The sequence below is a fragment of the Loxodonta africana genome, chromosome 18, assembly GCF_030014295.1.
Source record: "Loxodonta africana isolate mLoxAfr1 chromosome 18, mLoxAfr1.hap2, whole genome shotgun sequence".
Classification (NCBI taxonomy): Eukaryota; Metazoa; Chordata; class Mammalia; order Proboscidea; family Elephantidae; genus Loxodonta; species Loxodonta africana.
Window position 1 is genome coordinate 71,209,401 of NC_087359.1, and position 27,357 is coordinate 71,236,757.

Consider the following 27,357-nt stretch of genomic DNA (forward strand, 5'->3'; position numbering starts at 1 on the left):
TTAGTCACAAAAATGGACCTTATATATGGTCTCAAATAAAAAGGAAAAAAAAAAAAAAGCCCCAATACATTTCAAAAAAAGCAGCAATAGGCTAGATCACATCCCGGAATTACACCGCAATAAAATTAGGAATTATTAATGAAAGAAAATTGATGAAATGCCAATCATTTAAAACTTTTAAAAAGCTCTTCTAAACAATCTAATAAAAGAAAATAGTGATTATTTCATAACTCATTTTATACAGTTATCATAGCACTGATACAAAATTGGCAAAAATAGCACAAAAACGAAAGGCTAAATAAAAGCAACTATGATTATGTCTCACCTATAAATGTAGATTAGAAAAAGGCCAAATAAAACACAGAATGGCTGCACAACCTGAAGAATGCAACCAATGTCACTGAATTGTACATGCAGAAATTGTTGGATTATTGTATTTTCTGCTGTGTATATTTTCAAAAGCAACAACAGATCATAGACTTAAATGTATCAACTATAAAACTTCTAAAAGAAAACAGAAGACACTCCTTGTGACTTTAGGTTAGACAAAGGTTTCTTAGAATGCAAAAACATGAATCATAAAACAAAAAGCTAACTGGATGTCATCAAAATTTTAAAAATTCTGCTCTTCAAAAGCTACTGTAAAGAAAACAAAAAGACAAGCCACAAGCTGAATTAAATATTTATAGAAACACATATCTGATGAAGGACTTGTATGCAGAATATATAAAAACTTTCACAACTTAGTCACATAAACCACCCAGTTTTTTAAAAAAAGGGTGAAAGACATGATTAGACACTTCACCTAAGAAAATATGAGAGGTTAATAAAGCACATGAAAGATGGAAATTAAAATGGAGACACTAAGATACCGCTAGAATGGCTACAATTTAAGAAAAACAGGTGAGTGAGGATGCGGAACTAGAGCTCTCTCTCTCGTAGACTGCTGCTGAGGCTACAAAGTGGCGCTTCTGGACAGGGTCGCCAACTTCTCATCGAGTTCACTGTGCGCTGACCACACGACCCTGCAATCCCACTCCTAAGGGTGTACTTAAGTGGCAGCTCCTAATTTTGTCAAAGAAATTAAGGCCTTCTCTTTTGCACCACAATTGCAAAACACTTTAATTTTTAGATTTGCAAACACCAGTTAGAATGATCGGTCTAATAAATTTTTCCATTTCTACATCATCTGTTTCTTTTCCAAAACTTTTGTATACCCATCTGCCTCCAGCATTTGTCCACTTACAAACCATATCAGATAAACTCTGGTACACCAAACATCAGACCAGGTGAAAGAAGACTATCACATGTCCTCGTAGTAAAATTGACGGTCCAGGTTCCTACTGCAAAATACTTTGTGAGCAAGTCCTTCCTACTGAATGACTAACTGGATGCTAATGCCACAATTTCTTTTTGTCCTTAGAAATAACTTTTTATTTTTACTGTACCTTTTTGTGTTTTGTTTTAGTTGAAGGTTTACAGAACAAACTAGTTTCTCATTAAACAGTTAGTACACAGAGCTTTATGACATTGGTTAACAACCTCACGACATTGTCAACACTCTCCCTTCTCCATCACCTTGGGTTCCCTATTACCAGCCTTCCTGGCCCTCCTGCCTCCTAGTCCTTGTCCCTGGGCTGTTGTGCCCCTTTGGTCTTGTTTTGTTTTATGGGTCTGTGTAATCTTTGACTGAAGGGTGAATCTCAGGAGTGACCTTCATTACTGAGCTAAAAGGGTGTCTGGGGGCCATATTCTCAGGGATTCTCTGGTCTCTGTCAGGCCAGTAAGTCTGGTCTTTTTTCGTGAGTTAGAATTTTGTTCTACATTTTTCTCAAGCTCTGTCTGGGACCTTCTATTGTGATCTCTGTCAGAGCAGTCAGTGGTTGTAGCTGGGCACCGTCTAGCTGTACTAGACTCAGTCTGGTGGAGGCTGTGGTAGATGTGGTCCACTAGTCCTTTGGACTCATCTTTCCCTTGAGAAATGCCTTGTTTTTGAGTCTGAGAAAATTCTAGGCTATCAGCTGAAGACTCAGTCTGAAATTTTGCTTATAGGATCAATTTTACTGTCATTATTAGTCCACAGTGCTGCTGTCTCTGTGCATTTATCTTCTGATTTGTCTAATATTTGTGAAATGTTTTCCTTTGTGAATTTTCTTTTCTTTGCCATTATGGGCAGAAAATGAAAACCTAACTTTTCAACTATGTTCACTAAAAGCTAAACGTAGACTACAAAGATGGTGTTTCAAGACTTCTTTCATACCTTCCTGAAAGATAATACACCAATACTTTGGGCAATACAATACTGTGGCATCCTTTTAGGCAATTTCATCATTCTTACCCTTTTTTTTTTTTTTGAGGTATGAGAGAAAAAAAAAATGATAAGTGATGAAATAATTTCTAGAATGATGAAACAGAAAACGTTTCAAGATACAGAGAAAAAAGACCATTAACATCCCGTAATCTACATCAGATTTATAAAGGGGCCCCATGGACATAAATGGTAATTACAAGAGAATGAGTTTTACTCTACTTAAAAAATAAGTAAATTTTATCTTTGGAAGACCTCTAAGGATGAATAAAATTTTAAAAACAGGTAGAACTGCTCAAAAAAGAAACTCAAAATCTAGTCAGGTCCTGATGTTATGTTATATGCTGTCTAGTTGATTCTGACTCACTGTGACACTATATGACAGAGTAGAACTGCCCAATAGGGTTTCCTAGACTGTAATCTTTTCAGGAGCAGATAACCAGGTCTTTTCTCCCCCTGCCACTGAGTGGGTTTGAACTGCCAACCTTTCAGTTAGCAGCCAAGTGCTTAACCATTGCACCACCAGGGCTCCTTCCGGATGTTATACTGAGGATTAAAGTTCTTTCTAAGTTTTAAACAGCTGTATTACCTATGCGATACCTCACTGATTAATAAAAATTGCTGTTTGACGAGACAGTAGTTAGAAGACAACGTTAGTACTTCAAAGCTGCGATGGGTGCGCTGTCAGCATAACCACCTAAGCAAACATGTCCTCAAACTTCTCATTTTAACGCTGCAGAAAGGTTAATCCAAATCATATGGCATCACCTCCTACAAACGGAATTCTTCACTCACAAAAGTTTGTTATACCCAGTAATACCAACTTTCAGCTTTCAAAGCACATTAACTTCTTTACTACGTATCCAACGGTGTTCAGTTAAACCTTCAGCTCTATGCTGCTTCTTGTTCCCGTCTCTTTATCACCTCAGGTAAACCAGAAGTTCAAAATTCATCAGACAAAAGAAATTCTTTGGGCAACAAAGCCAAGTTATTATACTGACAGCTCTGAAATACAAAACTGAACGTTATCCATCTTATATTCAGTGATTTTATTTTTCTTTACTTCAAGGGAGATTATAATACAGAAAAGGAAGTTAATTTAAACTGGGCAGAGATTGAAGAAAACTAAGAATTTGGCCTTCTGAACTGGTAACCTAAAAAGAAATGTCCCAAATAATTTAAACACATGGTCACTTACCTGTATAGATAAGCAAAGTCACCACTGCCACTCCTGTCGAGTCGATTCCGACTCGTAGTGACCCCATAGAACAGAGCAGAACTGCCTGAGAGAGTATTCAAGGAGCGCCTGGTGGAATCGAACCGCTGACCCTTTTGTTAACAGCCGTAGCACTTAACCACTACGCCCTCACCAACATGCGGTCAACTAATTTCCTCATTAGTTCCCTAGCCAGATTTCCTGCTCATAACTGGGGCGAGAGGTGCTCTGACCATTACAGCTAGTGCCAACAAAATAACTTTTGGCTAAATGAAAAGGGACAGGCAAACAGTAATGAAAGACGGGGGTACGATAAAGAAAGGGATGGAGACGTAGAGTCCTACAGTATGGGGAGAAGGTAGAATGGATTTGGGGTATTCTACCCCACCTCTACATCTGTGGAAAGAGACGATGGAAAAGCTCAATATCATCAGGACCAAGGGACTGGGCAGCGTTTCATTCTGTTGTGCACAGGGTCGCTATGAGTCGGAACCGACTCGACGGCACCTAACAACATAAGAACAACAACAACGTCACCTCTGCTTCTTCTAGACATACCCAAAAGAAGCCAGTATCTCTGGAAACAACATATTCAGTAATTAATGAATATTAGTTATTATTTATAAGCCAAAGCTCTAAAGTTTATTCTGTTTTGTAAATAATTAGCAAAAGTCAGATACTTTACAAGATATATCCAAGCACTTTGACAATAACAACATAAAATAAAATTTCAGAACCCAAAAGAAAGACATAACTGAATATCCCCAAATATTCTAGGATTTAAATATCTCCATTCATATTGGACACCCTGGAGTTTTAATTCTTCTAAGAAGCAGGTGCTGGGATACACACCATGCTTCAGTGTTAGAGAGCCAACTAATAACTCACTTCCAAGGGCATGAGTCCACTTTTATGAACAAGAAAAACAAAAGAGATGTCCGGAGCTAAGACAGAGCACCCTCACCTGTTGATGACTATCAGCCAGTTCGTCTACTAAGTATACCTGGGGAACTGAGAAAAGACTATGAAGAGGAGATACGGAAGGTGGAGGCAGAGCGACGAGCCAATGAAGAAGAAGAAAACAAAGCCAGTGAAGACTCTATACAGAGATTACTGGCAGAGGAAGCAGAAAAAAGGCAAAGAATGATGGAAGAACAACCGAAGAGTGATGAAGAACTGGCGAGAAAACTAAGCGTTAATATTAACAATTTCTGTGAGAGAAGTACCTCAGCTTCTCCCTTGAATTCCAAAAAAGTCTGATTCAGTCACAATCAGGTCACAAAAGAAAAGTAAGAACCATCAAAGAAACACTGGAGCTATTCAGAAGTATTTGTCACCTAAATCTCAATTTGGGTCAGCAACACAATCTGAAGTTGTACAAGAAGACAGGAAAGGCTCTGTGTTAAAGGAAATTGACAGCAGAGATTTGACAAGCCCTATGATGGCGAGACTGCATCTTACACACTTTGGACATGTTGTCAGAAGGATCAGTCCCTGGAGAAGGACAACACGCTTCGCAAAGTACAGAGTCAGCGGAAAAGAGGAAGGCCCTCAACGAGGTGGACTGGCACAGTGGCTGCAACAGTGAGCTCAAGGATGGCGCAGGGCTGGACGGTGTTTCATTGTGTTGTACACAGGGTTGCTTGGAGTCGGAACCAACTCGACGGCAGCTAACAACAACATGTGGCAAGACACAGAAATTGAAGAAGATATGCCAATACTTTCTCCACAAATTTGCCTTGAGATTGAAGAACAGGGTGCAAGGTCTTCAGTAGAGTGACCTATGCCTCAGTTAAGTGCCTATGGTTCAGAATGATGCCTTCAAGGAGAAGTCAAACCAAGACCAACCAACCATGATAAAGAGTTATGTATTGTAAATCTTGAGGAATCTACAGAGTCCCTTACCCTAGAGAAGTTGCAGTTAAGCCTCATGGCAAAACGAGAGTAGGCTCAATATACCTGATACGACAGAGATAACTGGAAACAGCACAGTGAAGACAGAAAATGAAGAGACTAGCCAACTCATCAGTAGTAATATTTCCAAAAGAAAAAGCCAGGAATCTTCCTCTGAAGCAGTCAAGGATCCATGCTTTTCTGCAAAAAGAAGGAAAATATTTCCCCAAACTTCCTTAGACCAAGAGGAAACAGAAATCAGCTTTACCCAGAAACTGACAGAGCGGGAACATCTACTTTTTGAGAGACATAAACAAGAACAAGACAGATTATTAGCATTACAACTTCAGAAAGAGGTGGATAAAAAGAACAAATGAAGCCAAACTGTCAAAAAGGATCCCCATGTGAATATGAGTTAAGAGCTACACCCTTTTCTCCAGAGAAATTACTGAAGGGACAGAAGAGTAATGCCAAAGACAGGAACTTCAAGAGACAAACCGATACAGAACATTTAAAATCCTGGAGAGGCTCAGAGGATGAAAAACGGCAACCTTCTTTAAGATCCAGTTGAAACATTCAGTTACTGTTAACGGAAAAAAAGGTGCCAATATTCTACTAGAGGTCGTTCTAATGTATCTAAAAGTGCCCACTCCCTACAGCCTAGTAATTCACAGAGAAGTGTTTTTCAAATGTTTCAGAGATACAGAAAGTAATGCATGGGTAAAGGGTGTGTTTTGGGATCTAGTAAAGCCGGATAGTGAAGCTCCTTTTTTTTTTTTTTTTAATATATATTATAGAATCTCTTTAGGGATAAGTTTTCTCTGTGGGTGGGTCCTTAGTTAAAGGACTCTGTGATTACACAGGAAGAATATACCAACGTGTTTCTGTTTCTGCAAAGCTCAGTGATTAGCAAGGGTCCCGATCCTTTCCATTATTAATAACTATGGGGTACTACGGTTGACAATCCTTATAGATATAAAAATGCTTTTGCCAACTCCAAGAAATCTACAAGTGCCATTCTCTTTCCAAAAAATGCACGTTGATGGCCTTTGGTTACCTTTTTGTCATGACTAATAATGAGAGGAAACCCTGGTGGCATAGTGGTTAAGTTCTACAGCTGCTAACCAAGAGGTTGGCAGTTCAAATCCGTCAGGTGCTCCTTGGAAACCCTATGGGGCAGTTCTACTCTGTCCTATAGGGTCGCTATGAGTCGGAATCGACTTGACGACAGTAGGTTTGGTTTTCGGTTTAGTAATCAAAGCAAGACTATGCTATACTAAGTAGTTAAGGAACCCAAGCAGGGCTTAAAACAAGTTTTCTTGCTATGTTCCCATATATCTACAAAGCAACTGAACTGCATCTTCAATCACACTAAAGTAACCTAACTTTCATCTCCACTTTAATTTTAAGCATTAAAGCATTTTCTTTGACTTAGAATGTATTAGGATCAATGTCAAACCAGAAAATCAGGATCTTCTGGAAAAGTGGAAATTAGCTTTCACAAAAAGCAAACTAGACTCTTGATGCAAAGGAGTTAAGAGTTGGGGTGAGGCTGGGTGGGGTAGGTTGCAGTCTCCCTTGTCCTTTGTTTGCTGAAAGGATTTGAGTTTTTACAGCTTTTCACACAATAGTGTCTGGTGTGAAAATCAAAATTAGTTACTACTCAATTAGTTGAATTTTTGAAAATTGACATTTCTGTTAACCTTCTGTTCCAGGAAAGACGGTATTGTACTGAAAGAGATATATTACAACACCCTGTGTTGGGAAACCTGTGACGTAACCATGTGCTTATTTCCTTATATTATCATTTGTATTGATACTGACTTTTATTTGTGTTTATGGATAAAAATAGAAAGTATAATACTTTGGTGTTACCCTGTCTTACCCCTAAAAGTTGTCAGAAGGCAGTGATTTCATTTTGGGAAATTTAAAAGAGACCGTTAACGCTTTTGTCTCATTAATATGAACAACTTTTGCAAACCAATAGCGGCCTTCACAGCATTTCTGCTGACGTCTACTTAGCCGTCTATTTACTAGAAAAATAAAATTTCCTAGAGCTAATTCTAGCTTAAATTTGTCAATCTTTTTATACATTGTTAAGCATTTTCCCTTCAAATTTTGTAACTGAAATTCTCTTAATCTTTGCATACCTGATAGAATTTGCTTCAATATTGATTGGGTAATTATGGATGGAATTCTAATGCTAATTTAAAATTTTGTTTGCTCTGTCTCAAAAAAACAATAAATAAAAAAGTGATTGCCCTCTAAATATTGTAGTGGAATGAAGTTTAGTCAGAAACTTAAAAACCAAATTTGTCTAAAATGAACTAGAATCTTTTTATTCTCATCAAGCCAATATTTTTCTAAGAGCAACTTCACTTTATGTTTTAGGGTAGACATTGTTGGTACTCTTGAAATTAAAAATTATCTAATTAAATCTTCCTGGAATAGTCTGTGACCAAGAAGGGGGAAAAACAGCCTAAGGTGTAATATATTTAGAATTTAGGTATTTAACCACTTACTTGTCTGTGAAGAAGTCTTCCTGGCTAAAGTTGGTTTTAAGGTAAATTTTAATTTCTCTATTAGCCTTTTTGCTATCCCTACCAAATATGCCTTTTTGCAAGAAAATAATGAATGTTTGTATCAGTCCAAAAAAAAAGAAAGAAGGAAAAAAAGAAAAAATCTTGAAAGGATATATAACAAAATACCAATAGCGCATATCTCTTGTAGTGAAATCAAAGGTAACTTTTCCTTCTTCCGTGGGGGAAGTAAGAGAGGAATAAAATCTATCAACCGAAAGGCTTTCCCTTCACATATATACTAAGCACTCTTACAGAATTACACAATGTTTTTAATTAAAACACAAATCAAGACTAAAATGAAAAACAAGTAACAAATGTTATTTTTAAGTTGGTCCTCTACCTTTTAAACATTATGTGAAGAAATCTATGCTGAAAGTGCTCATTCCATAATTGATTTCCACATAGATTAGATTACGGTACTTAGTGCTTAACAAGAATTTCACCAATAAAAACAAAACCAAAAAACATGACAAGGATATTATGTATTAACTATAAACCTGTTGCTGTTGAGTCTATTCCGACTCATAGCGACCCTATAGGACAGAGCAGAACTGCCCCACAGAGTTCCCAAGGAGCACCTGGTGGATTCAAACTGCTGACCTTTTGGTTAGCAGCCGTAGCTCTTAACCACTACACTACCAGGGTTTCCATGTATTAACTACAGAGCTGTCCATTTTGATGCCAGACACATGTTGTGTACCAACCTGTGGACAACTGAGCCTACCTACTTATTTTAAGAGTTTTGAACACCAAGGACAACTAGAGAGCCGAAGGCTGATTCCTATGAGGCGGAGGTCAGACATACCTCCTCCTCCTCTCTCTGCCATCTTTACCAATTTGACACTAATCGTCCCTCCCATGGCATTCTACTTCTCTATTGGGTTTGATAATTCGTTGCAATGGCTACAAAGAATTCACAGACAATACTCACAATTTTTACGGGCTTATTAGGGAAGTAACAGGTTATAATTCAGGATCAGGAAGAACTCAGGATACAGTTCTTCCATCAAGACAGCCTCTTCTCAGCCGTGCCTGCAGCCCTGCTAGGGCAAGTGTTAAAAAGCTCTTTAGCTCTGTCAGTAAGTGCCTGGAGGTACCCTACTCTTCCAGTAAGCTTTGGCTCAAAGGCGCTCAGCTCTCTGGCTCCATGGGTCAGTAAGCCTTGCTCTGCCAACAAGTGCCCGGATGTACACCACTCCGCCAGGAAGCCTCCTGCCTGAAGGTACTCAGCTCTCTCACTCCGTAAGTTGGCACACTCACTGTAACTGCCTTGCTCTGTGGGCCAGGAAGCCTACGGTGCCGTCTTGCGTTGATCTGGTTCTGCTGCGCTTGCAGCTGCTTTTTGCTGTCTTTTGCCATCTCCAGTGTTACAGCTGTTTCCTGGGTCTGAGATGTTCTCAGTGCAGGGACCCCAGGTCCAAAGGTCATGCTCTGCTCCTGGCTCTTCTTTCTAAGTGGTAGCAAGCTCACTCCCTGGCTCTGGGATTGGCTCTCTTTTCTAAGCCTGTGGGACATGAAAATTGACCAATCCCCTCGTTAGGGTTCCATACACCTTATCTGCATGGTCTCCCTTCACACACGGGTTCCATGCACCTTATCTGCATTCTTAGCAAGCTGTCCAATCCCCTTGGTGGGACACAAACACTGTATTTGCATAGTCCCACCCAATCATTTTGTGGGAGTTACAAAGACTACGTGAAGAAGAGACATTAAATAATTCACTGTTCTGCACTTGGCTTCAGAATTTTGTTACTTCTGAATTGACATGGGTTTTCTGGAACTTTGTCTGGGTGGTTCATGATGTATCTGCAGTAATTAGTTAGCAACTTAATAACTGGGGCAACACAGGCTTGTTTCCTACTCAAATTATTTTTCCCCTTCTAATTTCATATTTAAGGAGCCCTGGTGGTGCAGTGCAAACCCTGGTGGCATAGCGGATAAGAGCTAGGGCTGCTAACCGAAAGGTTGGCAGTTCAAATTCACCGGGCACTCTTTGGAAACTCCATGGGACAGTTCTACTGTGTCCTATAGCATTGGATGGGTTGAATTGGCTTGACAGCAAACGGGTTTAATTTTTTTTTTGGTGGTGCAGTGCTTAAATGCTCACTGGCAAACTAAAAGGTTGGTGGTTCAAAACCACCGGCTGCTCCGTGGGAGGAGGATGTGGCAGTCTGCTTCCGTAAAGATTACAGCCTTGGAAACCCTATGGGGCAGTTCTACTCTGTCCTACAGGGTAGCTGTAAGTTGGAATCAACACAACAGCACAACAACAACCTGGTGTTTAAAGTCATGCGGTCTGTAATTCACTTTGAAACACTTCAGCACAGATACTGTACTATATGCCTGTATTAGTTTAGTTTTCGTCTAAAGTCTGGAGGCAGCTATTCACCCTAAGTTGGAAAACACATTCTGAGAGTAATCAGCTAGCACTTAGGCCAGGTACCAGAGCTGGCTACTTGAAGTGCTTTGCTATCCTAATCTCCAAACTACACCGAAGACTTTGTTAATTAGTACAATGAGTTTTTGACAGTGAAATAAGTGGCCTGTTAATTAATATTATGGATATTAGAAATCATTTGGGTAAAATGAATGGAAGTTTAAGATACATGGACTGATGGCTGTTGCTCCTGTTAGTTGCCATTGAGTCAACTCTAACTCATGGTGACCCTGCGTATAAAAGAACAGAATGTTGGCACATGCTGTACCATCTTCATGATCGTTGGTATGTTTGAGTATATTGTTGTAGCTAATGTGTGGATCCAACCCATTAGGAATATTATAGAGACACTCCCTGCTTGGTGTGAACACGGTGCTGAGAATCTAGCTGTGCAGGAGGCTGTGCTGCTGGGAACGCCCCTCCCCAGGCTTTCGTCCCATGTGGTTCTGTGTGCAGCCACTGCTCTGGAGGATGCTGGCTGCCTGTGTGACCCCATCCTGCCTCTGGACACTGTCACATCTGCCTCAGCAAGCCTTTCAGGAAAAGGTACCTAAACAGACAATAGGGACTGCACCCAACTTACAAGATGGTCTTTGGTGCCTATTTGCTGATAAATACACGTGAGGGTGCAGAATTATGACTTCCTTTCATTGTAATGTGGGAGTCAAGCTGTAGGGAAAAGGCTTAGTGCCTTTTCCTAGCTCAAACAACGGGAAGCTGGTTATCCGCCAAAAGGAACAAAATAATTGGGAATTGCCAAATTGGCTCAAGTCCATTTGCTGGGAAGAAAAAAATGGATTTGTGCAAATAACGAAAGTGATTCTTCCTACAACTTTGTGAGAGAAGGAGTACCTGCTGATATAAACAATCATTTTGAAATTGAAGCCCCTGTTTTTAAGTTACATTACAGGAGATTCGTTTTACATACATCTTCTCCATCTGGAATGCATTTTACTTCTCCATAAACAGAGAACCAGACTACCTGTGAACGATTATTTTCATAAGGGTAATGCTCTCCTAAAGAATCCCCCTGAATACAAACCATATGCTAGTATCTTCGAAAGAAAAGATATCCTTCAGGAAATTGGTCGTCTATATCAGATCAGAGAAACAGAACCAAATGGATTCCAAAGCTTATGAAGTTTATAGTTTCAAATACTTTCACAGTAAGCATGTCGCTTGCAAATGACTGCTTGAAATTTTGCTGTATACACAAATGATTTTTTTTTTAAAAACACCACGTTACTCTTGATATACAAAACCAATTCCAACCCAAAGCCTGGCCTACCTACGGGGCCACTGACTCCCACACATCTGTCCATGCTTCTAAAATCAGCGCATGCATACTTGGAGGTCTGGCACGTGGAATGCCTTCCCTGGGCTCAACTGTACCTCACAGCATGTTCTGGAAAACAGTAAACTTCAAACCAAATGAGAGTGGGCTCTACAAGGACAGGGACTCTGTTTGTCCACTCATCTATTTCCAAGGCCTAGAAGACTATCTGGCACTTGGTAGGCAACCACATTTTAACTAAATAAATTCCATCAATATGCCCACTGTGTACTTACACGTGCATGGCACAGTGTGAGGAACGAAGGATACACAAGGAACAAGCCAGGCAAGGTTTCTACTGTCAAAGCACTTATATCTTAGCAGAAGAGCAAGATAACAGATAAGAAAAGTCATTAACTATGCCCTGTGGTAAGTATTTGAGGGAAACAAATAGGACACTGTGACAGGGAACAACAGGAGAAAACCTCCCCAGATAGAGAGGGCTTTAGATTAACCTGGGTAGCAGGCAGAAGAGGGAGAAAGTAGATGTGAAATACATTCGGCCCTTCGTATCCACAGATTCAACCAATTTCTGATGGAAAATACTCGGGGAAAAAAAAAAGTTCCAAAAAGCAAAATTTGAATTTGCTGTGCACCAAGAACTATGCTGAAACCACTTGTATGAAGCGATATGTAGGCATGTGCTGCTGTAGCCTCCTGCCACCTCACAGATCCTCAGTCTCTCCAGCAGTCATTTGAGCCTTGTTCGTCTTGAGTCGTCTTTATTCCCTGAACAATACAGTACTGTACAACAAATATTTATATAGCATTTACACTGTATTAGGTACTATAAGTAATCCAGAGATGATTTAAAGTATAGAGGGGGATGTGCGTAGGTTATACGCAAATACTACGCCATTTTATATAAGGGACTTGAGCGTTCTCGGATTTTGGTATGGGGGGTAACCTGGAAGTGATCCCCCTCGGATACCACTCCCAACCTGGTTATGGGCCATGAGAAAAAGGCTGAATCAAGGATAATTCCTACGTGTTTTTCTAGGCTTTATTTTGTTTAAAGCTTTAGAACTGGGTGATTTGATGGTGCTGATTATTGATATTATTGAGATAAGACTTAAAAGAACAAAGGAAAACAAAAAAAATCCCATTTGAAATATGTTAAATCTATTAGACATCTAAACGAAGTTATCAAGTAAGCAACACAGTGCCTGGCAAAGAATAGGTGCTTAATAAATAATTAATGGAAATGTACAACAGATCAAAAATCAAAATTTTATAAAAGTTAATTAAAAAATGAGCCTATGCTGGTTACTTTCTAATCCTTCTGAGAACCAAAATGTTGGCAACACCTGAAGAGAACTATTAAAGGATATTTTAACTGTCTTAGTCATCAAGTGTTGCTATAACAGAAATACCACAAGTGGATGGCTTTAACAAACAGAAATTTATTCTCTCACAGTCTAGGAGGCTAGAAGGTCTGAATTCAGGTGAATCAGCTCGAGGGGAAGGCTTTCTCTCTCCGTTGGCTCTGGAGGAAGGTCCTTGTCATCAGTCTTCCCTGGTCTAGGAGCTTCTCAGCACAGGAACCTCGAGTCCAAAGGACATCTCTGCTCCCAGCACTGCTTTCTTGGTGGTATGAAGCCCCCATGTCTCTCTGCTCGCTTCTCTCTTTTATATCTCAGAAGAGATTGGCTCAAGGCAAATCCAATCTTGTAGACTGAGTCCTGCCTCATTAACATACCTGCCACTAGTCCCATCTCATCAGCATCATAGAGATAGGATTTACAACACATAGGAAAATCACATCAGATTACAAAATGGTGGAAAATCACACAAGACTGGAATTATGGCCCAACCAACTTGACAGATATTTTCGGGGGATACAATTCAATCCATGACAGGAACTACTTACTTGCTTAAATCAACTACTTATTTTAGTATTGTGTAGCTAATACTTTATAGTAATAGCAGCTAGCTATTAAATTATTTCTAAAAGTGAATTAAAAAAAATACTCTACATATCAATATAAAGTTGTTTTTTCAAGAATCAAAGCCCAAAGTCAACAATTTAGAAGTACCTTTGTTTCTTGGTTGAATGAAAAACTAAGTCTATTCAAGTTCCTCTTCCTATGAACTGCTTCAAGCAAGCCAGAAAACAATTTAGGAAATTTTTCTTACCAGTAAAATGTAAAATAAGTTTCTACCAGAATTATTTATATCGACCATTATAATAAAAAAACCCATTGCTGTCAAGTCGATTCTGACTCATAATGACTCTACAGGACAGAGTAAAACTGCCCCATAGAGTTTTCGAGGAGCGCCTGGTAGATTCAAAATGCTGACCTTTTGGTTAGCAGCCATAGCACTTAACCACTACACCACCAGAGTTTCCAGCCTTTGTAATAGGATGTCTAAATAAAAAGCATTAAGGGGGCTCGTATTACCTAGCAAATACATTTTAGAAAATGACTACCTTAATTTGGACTACAGTTTAAAGGAACAATCTGGAGAAGGACTTCTCGAGCTCGACACTACAAATATCTTGGACTGGACAATTCTTTGTTGTGGGAGATGCTGTATGATGTTTAGCAGCATTTCTGGCCTCTACCCAGGAGATGCCAGTAGCACATCACCCTCCTGAGTTGTGACAACCAAAAATGTCTCCAGACACTGTGCCAAATATCTCCTAGGGTACTCTTAATTGTGAACCACTGATCTAAAGTAATGTAAACTGTAGATTCCCATTAACCCCCTCTCGTTGAGTCAATTCCGACTCATAGTAACCCTACTAGACACAGTAGAACTGCCCCATAGAGTTTCCAAGGAGCAGCTGGTAGATTCAAATTGCTGACCTTTTGGTTAGTAGCCAAATGCTTAATCACCACACACGTCAATTATGGAAATCCCTTTAAGGATCTGTGACAGCCAGCCTCCAATACCGCCCTAATGAGCCCTACCTTCTGGTATTCTCGACCTGTGTAGTCCCCTCTCACGTTGTATAAGGGTTGGTCTGCATGATCAGTAAAATACAACAAATGATGGTATGTGACTTCCAAGGTAGGGTCATCAAATGTTCTGTGTGACTTCTGCCTTGTTCTTTCTTACATGACTCACTCTGAGGAAGACAGCTACAATGTCATGAGGACACTCAAGCAGGCCTATGGGTACGCCCATGAGGTGAGGAACTGAGGCCTCTTGCCAACAGCGACCTCAGTAAGCTTGGAGGCAGGTCTTTCAGCCTCAGTCAAGCCTTCAGACGACTGCAGTCCCAGCCAACACAATCTTTTTTTTTTTTTATATTGTGTTTAAGTGAAAGTTTACAGTTCAAGTTAGTTTTTCATACAAAAATTTATACACACACTGTTATGTGACCCTAGTTGCTCTCCCTGTCATGTGACACCACACTCCTCTTTTTCACCCCGGATTTCCTTTGTCCATTCAACCAGCTCCTGTCCCTTTCTGCCTTCTCAACTTGCCTTCAGACAAGAGCTGCCCATTTAGTCTCATGTATCTACTTGAACTAAGAAGCACACTCTTCACGAGTATCATTTTATGTCTTATAGTCCAGTTTAATCTTTGTTTGAAAAGTTGGTTTTGGGAATGGTTTAGTTCTGGGTTAACAGAGAGTCTGGGGGCCATGTCTTCTGGGGTTCCTCCAGTCTCAGTCAGACCATTAAGTCTGGCCTTTTTACTAGAATTTGAGTTCTGCACCCCACTTTTCTCCTGCTCCATCAGGTACTCTCTGTTGTGTTCCCTCTCAGGGCTGTCACTGGTGGTAGCCAGGCACCATCTAGTTCTTCTGGTCTCAGCCAGCCAACACAATCTTAATGACAACCTTATAAGGCCCTGAGCCAGAGCCACACAGTAAAGCTGCTCCCAAACTCCTGACACACAGAAACTGTGAGATAAAAAATGTCTTAAGCCATGAGGTTTTGGGGTAATTTGTTATGCATCAACTAATACAGAATTATACTTCCATCTATCCCAAACACAAAAATAATGAGTGGAAACATATCCTCATAGGTAGAAGAATCCTTAGCACGCTGTACCAGAATGACTACATTTTTACCAAAGGACACAAATGACTGCTTGGAAGCAATTTATCTTTTCTAGGCAAAAGGCCATAAAACTGTTTCTCCTGAATTTAGAGTATGGTTTGGGCGGGGGGGGGGGGGGGGGAGGATCAGAATAGATTGGTAACTTGATTTATGTGGTACAATAAAGCATTTTCCACTCAGAAGCCCTTGAAAATCTTCACGAAGAGTCACATACCAAAACTGGAAGCTCACCATTTCTTTTATCCCATGATATGGCCACTAAACATAGGGCTTCCAGTAGGAAAAATTTAAGATTTAATTGTGGCTCAGGCTCAATGCTAATGATCTAGGGGATGCGCAAAACTCTAAAAGAAGCAGTTTCCCCAGTCTTTTTGTAACTCCAAAAGTCACAGGCGTGCTTCCTACTGTCACAGACGCATTTGTTATCCTACTTTGTACAAAAAAGCTAAAACAATTACGAAGTGAGCTTGGATTTTATCTTACTAGGAAGAAACAATACTTCAAGCAAATAGATCCCTATTTCTTATGTAAAGGGAAAGCCTCTGGCACTGCATTACCTCAGAGGATTTTCCAGGTCCCTTCATGTTTTCTGATCTCCTGAGATCCTGAGTCTGGTCCCTTTCACTGATCTCAGACACTCTGTCATCAGAAAATTAACATGCGTTCCCAGCTCAAAAAAGAGGAGTATGCCCCAATGATATTAGAGTCCCAAAAATGATCCACCAAAGAATTATTAAAATTGAATTCTCTTCTATTCCAGCCTTCTTGTCTTTTACCAATGCTTCGATTATCAGGTGAAGGAGGAAAGCAGAGTAGAACTGACTTAAACAACACAAGCAGAAGTAACTGAACAATGAAGATCCCCTCCAATCTGACCAAGGCAAGGGTTACTGAATATAATAATCTTAGATTACTGATGATAATTCAGGGCAAAAAATGACTGCAAGAATGCCACTTTGTTAAGTATAGGTTTAGTGACTGATTTGCCATTAAAAGGAGCCCTAGAGGCACAGTGGTTAAGTGCTTCGCTGCTAACTGAAAGGTTGGCAGTTCAAACCCACCAGCTGCTCCGTGGGAGAAAGAGGTGGCGGTCAGCTTCCGTAAAGGTCTACAGCCTTGGAAACCCTCCGGGGCAGCTGGACTCTGCCCTGCAGGGTCCCTAAGAGTCGGAATCAACTCTACAGCAATGGATTTGGTTTGGTTTTGTCATTCAAGTGTTGACTCTAAGCAGCTGGAGTGAGGAGGGGCAATTTAAAGTGCTACTGACCTGGCTTTCCCTGAGGATACTGTCCTCAGGGAAACTGTTATGGCTAGTCAAACTGAGGGAGAAAGAAAAATTCTCAATGAGTTAGAAGAGTTGAAACGGTGAAGAGAATTTCTAAAGAAAAGTAATATAGTAATAGTGCCAAATTACTCCGAAGTTCATATTCCAGACAACAGGAGGGCGCAGAGAGGACGATCGCTGCAGCTGCCCCACTCCGGGACCACAGAGCCCCGTCCTGTCTTGGTGTCGCCAGCTCTCTTGTTTTGTGCCAATACCATGTTTCTCTCACCCAAATATATGCTGTTAAAGCAAACGTCCAATGAATGTTAAGCGCTGTGTGAAGCGCTCAACGTGCATCTCATTTAATCTCCACACAGCCCTAAAGCAGCTTTTATTATTATCCCCAAAGATGAGGAAGTAAACTCAGAGAGGTTACATAATTACATATAATAAAGCATATTGTAAAAATTACTTTTTTTTAAAAATCTTTCTCTTTCTTTCAAATATGGCTACTAGAAAACTTAGATTACATATGTGACCTGCATTCTTTTGCTGTCAGACAGCCCTGTTCTACGCCTATTAGTGTCTCCTTAAAATCTAGGAAAAAGAGTAATGCACTGCGTAGTCACAGTAGACATTTAACTAGAACTGAGGAATTAAAAGTTTCTGATGCTTTCAAACTTACAAAACGAGATGAGTTATCATTTTTCACAGTCTTCGCGTTTCCAAATGATTCCAGAATTGGATTTGCTTGCAAAAGCTGCCGTTCAAGTTCCCCCTAAAAGACATCACACGTACACACATACACACAGACACACATAAATAAAAGCAGATGTATATTAATCTAATGCCTTTACTCCAGTCCTCTGGGTAAAAAAACAAAAACAAAACGGTCTCTTTTCCGCGGTCTTTTCATTCTGTTTGCCATCCAGCAACCTTGGTTTGCTTCCTTTGCCTGGTTACGATAATGGGCTCTGCTAAAGGAAAAACAATTAGCACACGGAGTGCTTACCAGAGGAGGATGTCACAGTGAACACGGAAGGTCAATTTCAGGACAGGAGCACATAAAATAGGTAGAGAATTGGGAAAATAAAAGCAAATCAATCAGTTTTCATGAAATGAAACTTAGCATGACATTTCAATTAAGAACATATTAATACTTACACTTGTTTAACTCATTTATACTCTGCCTCATTCCACAGATTTAAGGCAGCTAATTCTAATAGTTACCACTGACCGTGAGTACAGGACTTTCAATTGTCCCAAGGGCTTTCACATGACACCTCACTGCAGCAGAAAGGCTGGATGTCCCCACCTCACTGCAGGATGACAAAGGTGGCGAAGCTACTGGCTTCTTGTTCAAATTTAAAGGCCAAGTATAGAGTATTTGATATAATGTATGTTTCAGTTGGTGTCTTTATTTATATGCAAACTAGGCTACGGAACAGATTTTGCAAACAAAAGACTTAAGTGTGTTAATATGCGCTTTAACAAGAAGCCCAACAGAAAGCTGCATGAGAAGGCGCGATGCCATTCTGGCCATGAAAGAAAAACACCAGGAGGTGACACTGCGCTTCTGGAATGTAACTTCGCAATTAGATTTTATGACTTAAATTAAACCTGCTTCTTCCACACACAAACCTTACCTCTATATTTTAAAATACCCACAGTATTCTAGACCTAAAGAAAGAAAGAAAGAAAAACCACTAGCAAATATGATTAGCTAAGCAAAACAGGAACATAAGGAGCCTCACGTAAGAGTTTCAAATTAGTGGCCAGTTGCTCTGTGGTGCATTGTATCATCGTCGGAATCAAAGGTGGGGAAAAAACATATGCTATACATACGATTCTGGCACGCCGCCGCCGAGGCTTGGGCTTTTTCACTCAGCGGAAGGGTGGAGAAGTAATCCTGGGGCAGGTTACACAGTGAGGGGATACGCCCTTCCCACGCCGAGTCTGTAGCATTTATCTGGATCGCCCAGATTTTCACAGGTCTCAACTACGATTGTGCTAAACTGAAACCCGTTAAGAAATCCACATTTTAGGAATCTCACCACACAGCATCACCTCACTTTCTAGGCCTGAGATAAAATGCTCACTGTGAACCAAATCTTCCTGTTGACTGACTTTAAAACACCAGGTTATTTCTGATGTAAATCTTTCGAAAATATTATTGCTGTCAAATTTCTTAAACACGGTACACTGAGCCTGACGGACTCCAAGTTATCATTAGGAATGTGAGCGGTCATCCCGTGACCTGATACGCTGCCCTTTCCCTGATGCTTGGCAGTCACTTCCATCAGTGTGCCTGTGACTAACTGCCTGCCCTCATTCAAATCTGCTGCTGTTCTGGAGTGCGCCCATCTGTGTTAAGAATCTAGGCAATGAAGTTTATCAGGATGTGCTTGAAACAAACAAGGTCACTGTCTTCCAAGAGATAAAATGCAAGGGCTTCGGTGCCCTGGCTCTTTCTGACGCACTGCAACGATGTTTTGGGCCGTTAGAAGCTTTTCTACCTAAGTCAGTCTGAGATCACAGTGCAGAAACTGACCTTCTGGTAAGCAGGGAATTACTTTCATGCTGACCATTCATTGTTAGATCAAGGTATTAGAATATAGAGTCCTTAAAATTACATGCTATCTTGCCAAATCATTATAAAACCCATTGCCGACCAGTTGAATTCTGAATCACAGCAACCCTAAGGACAGAGTAGAGTTGCCCCACAGGGTTTCTGAGGCTGTAAATATTTAAGGGAGCAGACTGCTGCATCTTCCATCTTGCTGGTGGGTTTGAACCACCCACCTTTTGGTTAGCAGCTGAGTGCATAACCACTGCACCACCAGGGTTCCTAAATTATAATAGATTAAATAATACTGTACCTTTAAAATGTTCTTCTCAGTTGGAGGCAAAGCAAGTAACACATACTCCACTTTAACATTCCCTGGATATGGCTACAAAGGAGCCCAGGTAGCGCAGTGGTTAAGCGCTCAACTGCTTAACCTAAAGTCAGCGGTTTGAACCCACCAGCCGCTCTGCAGGAGAAAGATGTGGCAGTCTGCTTCCATAAAGATTACAGCCTTAGAGATCCTATGGGGCAGTTCTACTCTGTCCTACAGAGTCTCTATGAGTAGGAATCAACTCCATAGCAATGGCTTAGATACGGCTATAAGGATTTTTAAGGTCAATTTTTCATTGATTCATTCCTCTTTTCCTTAGTATGTATGTGTCTCTGTGTGTAATCTATTGATTCCATTCTCTTCTGCTGGGGTAAAGTAACTTGTCTATACTCCCTGAAACCCTCATCCAGCCCAGTTAGTACTGAGGCAAAATGACACTCTGAGAATGTTTGCTGAACAAACATCCCCAAATCCTAATTCTTCAGGGTGCTAGAAAATATTCCGGTAGTGTTTGGGGAGGGGATGGTGGTGAGCCTAAAATGGCAGTAAGACTTGGGTTAAAGGCCACCGTCTTACTCCCAAACAGACTCAGGCTCCCCTGTCCTGCTGCCGGGGCTCCTATGCTGACAGAACCACGGACTGCTTCTCGCCTCTGTGGCATCAGTGAGACCAAGGAAAGGTCTCAAAGACTCAGAAACGAATCGTAGAAAGCCGACACCATAAAACACGCAAAGATGGCCTTAAGAAATTACTACTAATTTTGACCAGTTCTATTTTGAGCAATTTCACATTTAGATAAATGGTGCTAACATGCCTCAACCAAATTATCAAGCCATTTATAACATAAAGGAGGCAGTACCTATGTGTTAATCTTTTCACTGGAATTGGATTGGGCAAAGTCCCTTGTTTCTAGGATAACAAGAAATGTTGTTTGGGAATGTGGGTAAAAAACAAAACATAGCTACTGACATTATTTTCAAAGTTCTAAGTATTTAGAGTCATAAAATGCTTTAAAGGTTTATCTATCATGGCGAAAACTATGCCCTTGTGTTTATTATGTATAATATATACCCGTTAAGTTATTGATATAAGTGGGTAAATTGAAACTGTTAAAAAACATACTTCTTTCAAAACTCCCGTTCACTAAAGAGAGGGAGCTCAGGCCTGACGGGCAAAGCTTGCAGGTGTCTCACTGACCACAAGGGGCAGTTAAAAGCAGGCAGCAGCAACTAATTACCATGTTGAGAACCAGACGCTAATCTCAACTGGCAGGCTCTAATTTCTGTAGTTGCTACTTGCTAGGACGTTTGTGTCTTGGTTCCGAGTCGCCTGGACCAGGCTGAGGTCAGACACAAAGTCATCCTGAAGCTGCTGTCTAGATGTGGACGGCCTGAAGGGGACCGAGGCAGGTGGGCTGGCTCACAGCTGTCATTCTTAGGGGAGGGTCAAGTTTTAGAAACTACCAGAACCAGTTCCCATCGGGTTGATTCCAACTCATGATGACCCCATGTTTTAGAAACTAGTCATTTTCAAATCTGCCCTGAAACGGCACTGTATTCAGGCTTTGATGTGGCACTGAGCACTGTGCCAAGCTTTCAGTGTCCCCAAAAGCAACCTACTGTGAGGGCAGATGGCTGGTGCACACCCAGGGGATTGGGCCAAGTGAAGCCTTTAATTTTGTTAGAAAAAGTACAGTAAAAGTTCACAGGTAAGTGTTAAAGTCTGCTTCTTAAGTATTCTGACTTTAATTTTGAAAACGGATTTCTCTTATATTTGTTCGTATTTTCATAATGAAGATTAAGACTTAAGGGCAAAAATTAAAGAGTGACTACTTCACACCTGGGAGGATGGCTATACTGAAAAAGACAAAAACAATAAGTATCGGTCAGGATGCCGAGATACTGGAACCCTTATCCATTACTGATGGGAATGTAAAATGGTGCAGCTGTTTAAAAAAATGGCCTGGCGGTTTCTCAAAATGTTAAACATAGGGTTAACCATATGATCCACCGATTCTACCCCTAGACGTAGACCACAAGAACTGAGAACGTACATTCACCCATATGATCCACCGATTCTACCCCTAGATGTAGACCATGAGAACTGAGAACATACATTCACACGTGATCCACCAATTCTACCCCTAGACATAGATCACGAGAACTGAGAACGTACATTCACACATATGATCCACTGATTCTACCCCTAGACGCAGACCACGAGAACCGAGAACGTACATTCACACATGTGATCCACCGATTCTACCCCTAGACGTAGACCACGAGAACTGAGAACGTACATTCACACATATGATCCACCGATTCTACCCCTAGACGCAGACCATGACAACTGAGAACGTACATTCACACGTGATCCACCAATTCTACCCCTAGACATAGATCACGAGAACTGAGAACGTACATTCACACATATGATCCACTGATTCTACCCTTAGACGTAGACCACGAGAACTGAGTATGTACATTCACACATATGATCCACTGATTCTACCCCTAGATGTAGTCCATGAGAACTGAGATCATACATTCACACGTGATCCACTAATTCTACCCCTAGACATAGATCACGAGAACTGAGAACGTACATTCACACATATGATCCACTGATTCTACCCCTAGACGCAGACCACGAGAACTGAGAATGTACATGCACACATGATCCACCGATTCTACCCCTAGATGTAGACCACGAGAACCGAGAACGTACATTCACACATATGATCCACCGATTCTACCCTTAGACGTAGACCACGAGAACTGAGTATGTACATTCACACATGTAATCCGATTCTACCCCTAGACGTAGACCACGAGAACCGAGAACGTACATTCACACATATGATCCACCGATTCTACCCCTAGACGTAGACCACGAGAACTGAGAACATACATTCACACATATGATCCACCAATTCTACCCTTAGACGTAGACCACAAGAACTAAAAACGTACATTCACACATACGATCCACCGATTCCACACCCAGGTGTAGACCACGAGAACTGAGAACATAAACTTATACATGAGTGTTCACAACAGCAGCATTCATAAGAGCCAAAAAGTGGAAACAACTCAAATGTCCACCAGTTGATGAATGAATAAATAAGATATGCTATATACACACAATGTGGAGCCCTAGTGGCGCAGTGGTTAAGAGCTCAGGCTGCTAACCAAAAGGTTGGCAGTTCAAATTCACCAACCTTTCCTTGGAAATCCTATGGGGCAGTTCTACTCTGTCCTACAGGGTCGCTACAAGTCGGAATCAACTCAACAGCAATGCTCTTTTTTTTTTTTTTTTTACATACGTACAATGGAATATTATTTGGCCATAAAAAGAAATGAAATATTGATACATGCTACAATATAAATGAACCTTGAAAACATTATGCTAAGTCAAAGAAGCCAGTTACAGAGGACTACATATTACATGATTCCATGTACATGAAACATCCAGAACAGGCAAATTCAGCAGTAGAAAAGTAGATTAGCCGTAGTCTAGGGCTAGGGGGAAACAGGAAGTGACTGCTAATGGGTACAGGGTTTCTTTTGGGAGTCATGAAAATGTTCTAAAACTGACTGCGGTGATGACTACATAACTGTGAATATACTAAAAAAACACTGAATTGTGCACTTTAAAGGGGTGAATTGTACGGTATGTAAATTATATCTCAATAAAGCTGTTAAAAAAAAAGGATGAGAGAACAGACAAATAATAAAAAAAAGGCTGACAAAACCCAGATCCTAGAAATACCTTACCCTTTGTTTTTACAATCAGTACTGCAGTTTAGTGATAAAACTTTAGAAACTATACAAATGGTTCCTGGGAACCTGGAAAAGTTTTGCCTATAAAGTTCAATGTAAATTCATGAGCCAGCGATTTCAAACCAAAAGAAATATTGACCTTGCAAAGTACAGGCTTTCAACATTATAACTATTACTTGAAGACACTCATTCTCAAAATTGGGTAAGTGAGTCAGGAATAGGGGCACTCCAGGAAACGGGAAGGAGTCCGGGGAGAGAAGTAATGAATTTCCCACCATGGCCGTCTCTGGGGTATGACCGTTCCCTACCATATGGTAAGTATGTCATATTCCTTGGGGGTGCTGGGGAAGAAAACCTAATGAAAATCAGTTCTCTTACAATGCTTCTAGAAACATTACCACAGCTACTATTTGACTTCAATACTATTGAAACAGAACTTGGGAAAGCGGCATCAAAGACACTGTGCACAGTGAGCACATGCAGTAAGACATGCAGACCAACACAACAGTGACGCACAGCCCACACAAGCTGCTGCCTCCTGAGAGGGCACTCGCTTCCCAGGGGCTGATCTGACCCAATGTAAAGTCTAGTGGTAGACAGGCTACTCACACATGACAGGGATCCACTCTGCAGTGTAAAATGACATCGAAACAAAATGAACCACTGAGGTTTGGAACACCTAAGTCTGTACATCAATTATTTAAAACTATTTCACTAGTGATTTAAGTACAAGTTAAATGCACCTCTAAACCACAAAGAAAAGCCGGTGTCTGGTCCAGAGATTCTTTCTTTTAACTGGTAAAGAGGCCTTTAAATATCTTATAGGGTAAAGATTATTTCATTAACCCTCCCAGTTTGTATCACTGGTCTGCAGCTCAAGAAGCAAAAGAACATTGTAGGCCCTTCGTAGGTTTAGTACAGCTTTGGTGTCTGAGAATTTCTTAAGAGTCTTAAGAAAGAAAGCTGAAAAGCTCGAGATTTCTGACCGTTCCTTTAGATACTATGACCACTCCTTTTATTAACAGATCATTTCCACAACACAATGCTACTGTTTCTTGCTTTACATTAGCTTTATATCATCATGCTTGTGGAAGACAGACAAACCAAAACCATTCCAAGGCTAGGGAAAGGATCAAGTCCAAGTGTAGACGTCCCGTTCCGGCCAAGGAATCCGGCTCAGCCCTGCCCTCACTCTCCTCCCAGGTAGAAGAAATGGAGGCCATGCTCCAGTTCACGGCCTGCTCACTGCTCTGCTCTGTGGAGCTAAAAGGAGGGCATCGCCTAGTTAGGAAGAGGAACACTCCTCTGCTACTTGCCCAGAACAACAAAAATTCTAATTTTATAGATTAAATACAATGAGGCCTTTAGGTTAAAACACGTATAGGCATAAACTACACAACACCACAGGTCAGACACTGTTAACCCAAAAGGTACAACTTTTCAAGCTGCAGCACAAGCTAGGTTTCCATGGCTTAAGAAGTATTAAAGTAATTCCACCGAGTAGCTGACATATGAAACTGCAAGCTTACAGGCTTTATAAACATGCAATTGAGTATCATGATCAAAGGGCAAATAAATATTAAAATTTATCTAGAAAACAAACTTAAAGCAAAATAGCATGCTTCTTCTTAGGAAAGAGTAAGGCTCTACACAATACATCTTCAAAAGTAACATTTTTTTCGTAACAGATTGTACTCCCAACTCATGGTATTTGTTTCTGGTAGAGACTCAATCTGCAGACAGAAATTAGTGCAAACACTCAAGACTAAGAAGCATAAAGAAAAGCACTTGCCTGGTGTTTCACTGGTTTAGGCGGTTCCTGCTGTTCGTTACAAACAGACAAATGCAAATGTTAGCAAGTTTGGGTCTTTCCTAGTAGTAAGCCATATCCAAAGCACTCAAGTCAACGTGCAAAGCTGGTTTGGTTGGCAACAGCTCAGGCTGTATTAACTACCACCTCCGCATATCTACAAACCAAGGATAACTGGTATTCGTACTCTTACCCCCTTTTCTAACATCAATTCTTCCCATATTTCTACCCTCCCCTCGAGCTGCTGTGGGCAGCGGCAACAAGTTGCCCCGAAAGTCCAGAGAGAAATGCTAAAAAATTTTGAGGGTCATTTTTTGGGAGAAAATGAGACAAGTTTTCATAAAGCACTGCCCACCAGCTCTTAGTAGTTCTCACCAAATCTTTGGAAGAAATCAGACTCAAGCCACAACCATAATCGCAGTGTGCTCTAAACTTAAGAGCAGTTTTCTTACAGCCCTGCTTCCTCTCGAGTGGAAAACGAGCTGCTGTGTTTGGGGGGGCTCTGAAGACAAGGGAGCTGTCAGTGTCAGCAGTACACAGTGTGAGCTGCTTCCTTATTCTCCTTTCTGGAATTGTAAAAGAATAAACTAAGAGTTTAAAAATAACACCAAAACATGAACTTACAGGAATATTGTGGTCCTTTCTTCCTTTATGTGAAGAAGCAACGTGGGCAAGGTACTGAATGACTTTCTTCGTATTTTCTGTCTTCCCGGCCCCTGATTCACCCCTGAAAGAAATATTAACATAGTCTGCTTTAAAGAAAGTCTAGCACACACTTTCCAAAATTGTAACTGGTAAAAATTAAACTGAACGTGGAACAAAGAACATAAAAGAACAGGAGCGGGTAGAAAATAAAAAGAGTTTAAGGAAAGTAGGGGGAAAAAACTATTAGCATTAGTTAGAAAAGAAAATGATTTAAAAAAAAAAGTTTTCAATAAACTCAAATATTTCTTGGTGATACCATTCAGAGGACACAGGAAAATGTTCACAGCATTTTTTCTTGGGGGCGGGAGTTCTGCCTGAGAGGTAAAATTTATTAGAACGTCGAGGAAGAGACTCCTCAGCACCAGAAACAGGGAATTCCCAAATCAATCTAATTAAAATAATTATACTGGAGAAACTGAACTCTGGGACGCCTGCTGGTTACTGCTGATCATCTTCAAAGCCACTGAAAGCCTTCTCGATTATCCCTCAAACCAGGCAAACGAGACGACTCTCTCCTTACTACCCATGTTGTACCTCCTGCCCACCTCATTAAAGACCCTCCACTGACTGCAACTCTTCCCACACGGCCCAACACTGACGGCACAGGAGGATGGTCCCGTGGGCCTGTGTTTGTTCATTTGTGGGGCTTCTTTATAATGTACATAACCTTGCGCAGCATCTGACCCAGCCAGCACTTTGATATTTGTGAAAAAATAAGCAAATACCACGAATTTTACAAACTGGGACAAATGTCACTCACTTCACAATTCATACTTACAAACAAGGCTAGCACATTTTGGAAGTTGCTTTTTATTTCTACTCAGTGCTAAACTAAAATTTGGGCAAGTGGTTGGCTATATGGTTGTACCTGAATTACAACCCCTTCATTCAAATTCTTAAGATTCTCTAAGACATGATCAAAGCAAACCTACCTTCACAATTAATAAAATAACAATTTGCATTAAAATAAAATTTTAATATATAACAGATGAATTTTTTAAAAAAATCCACAAAAAGTCAAAAATGTTATTATACATATTGCCAACTAATAATTACTATCCATTGTTGCTTAACATAAGCCTATTTTATTTAAGGGTTGGAAATCTAATTTTTC

At 40.5% G+C, this 27,357-nt stretch overlaps 1 protein-coding gene and 1 pseudogene across 2 annotated transcripts in view; one reads left to right on the forward strand and one right to left on the reverse strand.

Moving 5' to 3' along the window:
• The window catches only part of MYH10 (myosin heavy chain 10), a 163,712-nt gene that overhangs the window by 74,523 nt on the left and 61,832 nt on the right, over window positions 1–27,357 (reverse strand). For both annotated transcript variants that reach the window (XM_064271764.1, XM_064271765.1), the window contains exons 5-6: window positions 26,163–26,265; window positions 17,735–17,827 (exon numbers count right to left, since the gene is read on the reverse strand). In XM_064271764.1, coding sequence (XP_064127834.1) covers window positions 17,735–17,827; window positions 26,163–26,265 — 196 coding nt within the window. The remainder of the gene's footprint in view (window positions 1–17,734; window positions 17,828–26,162; window positions 26,266–27,357) is intronic.
• On the forward strand, window positions 4,268–6,194 carry LOC104846521 (E3 ubiquitin-protein ligase RNF168-like; annotated as a pseudogene).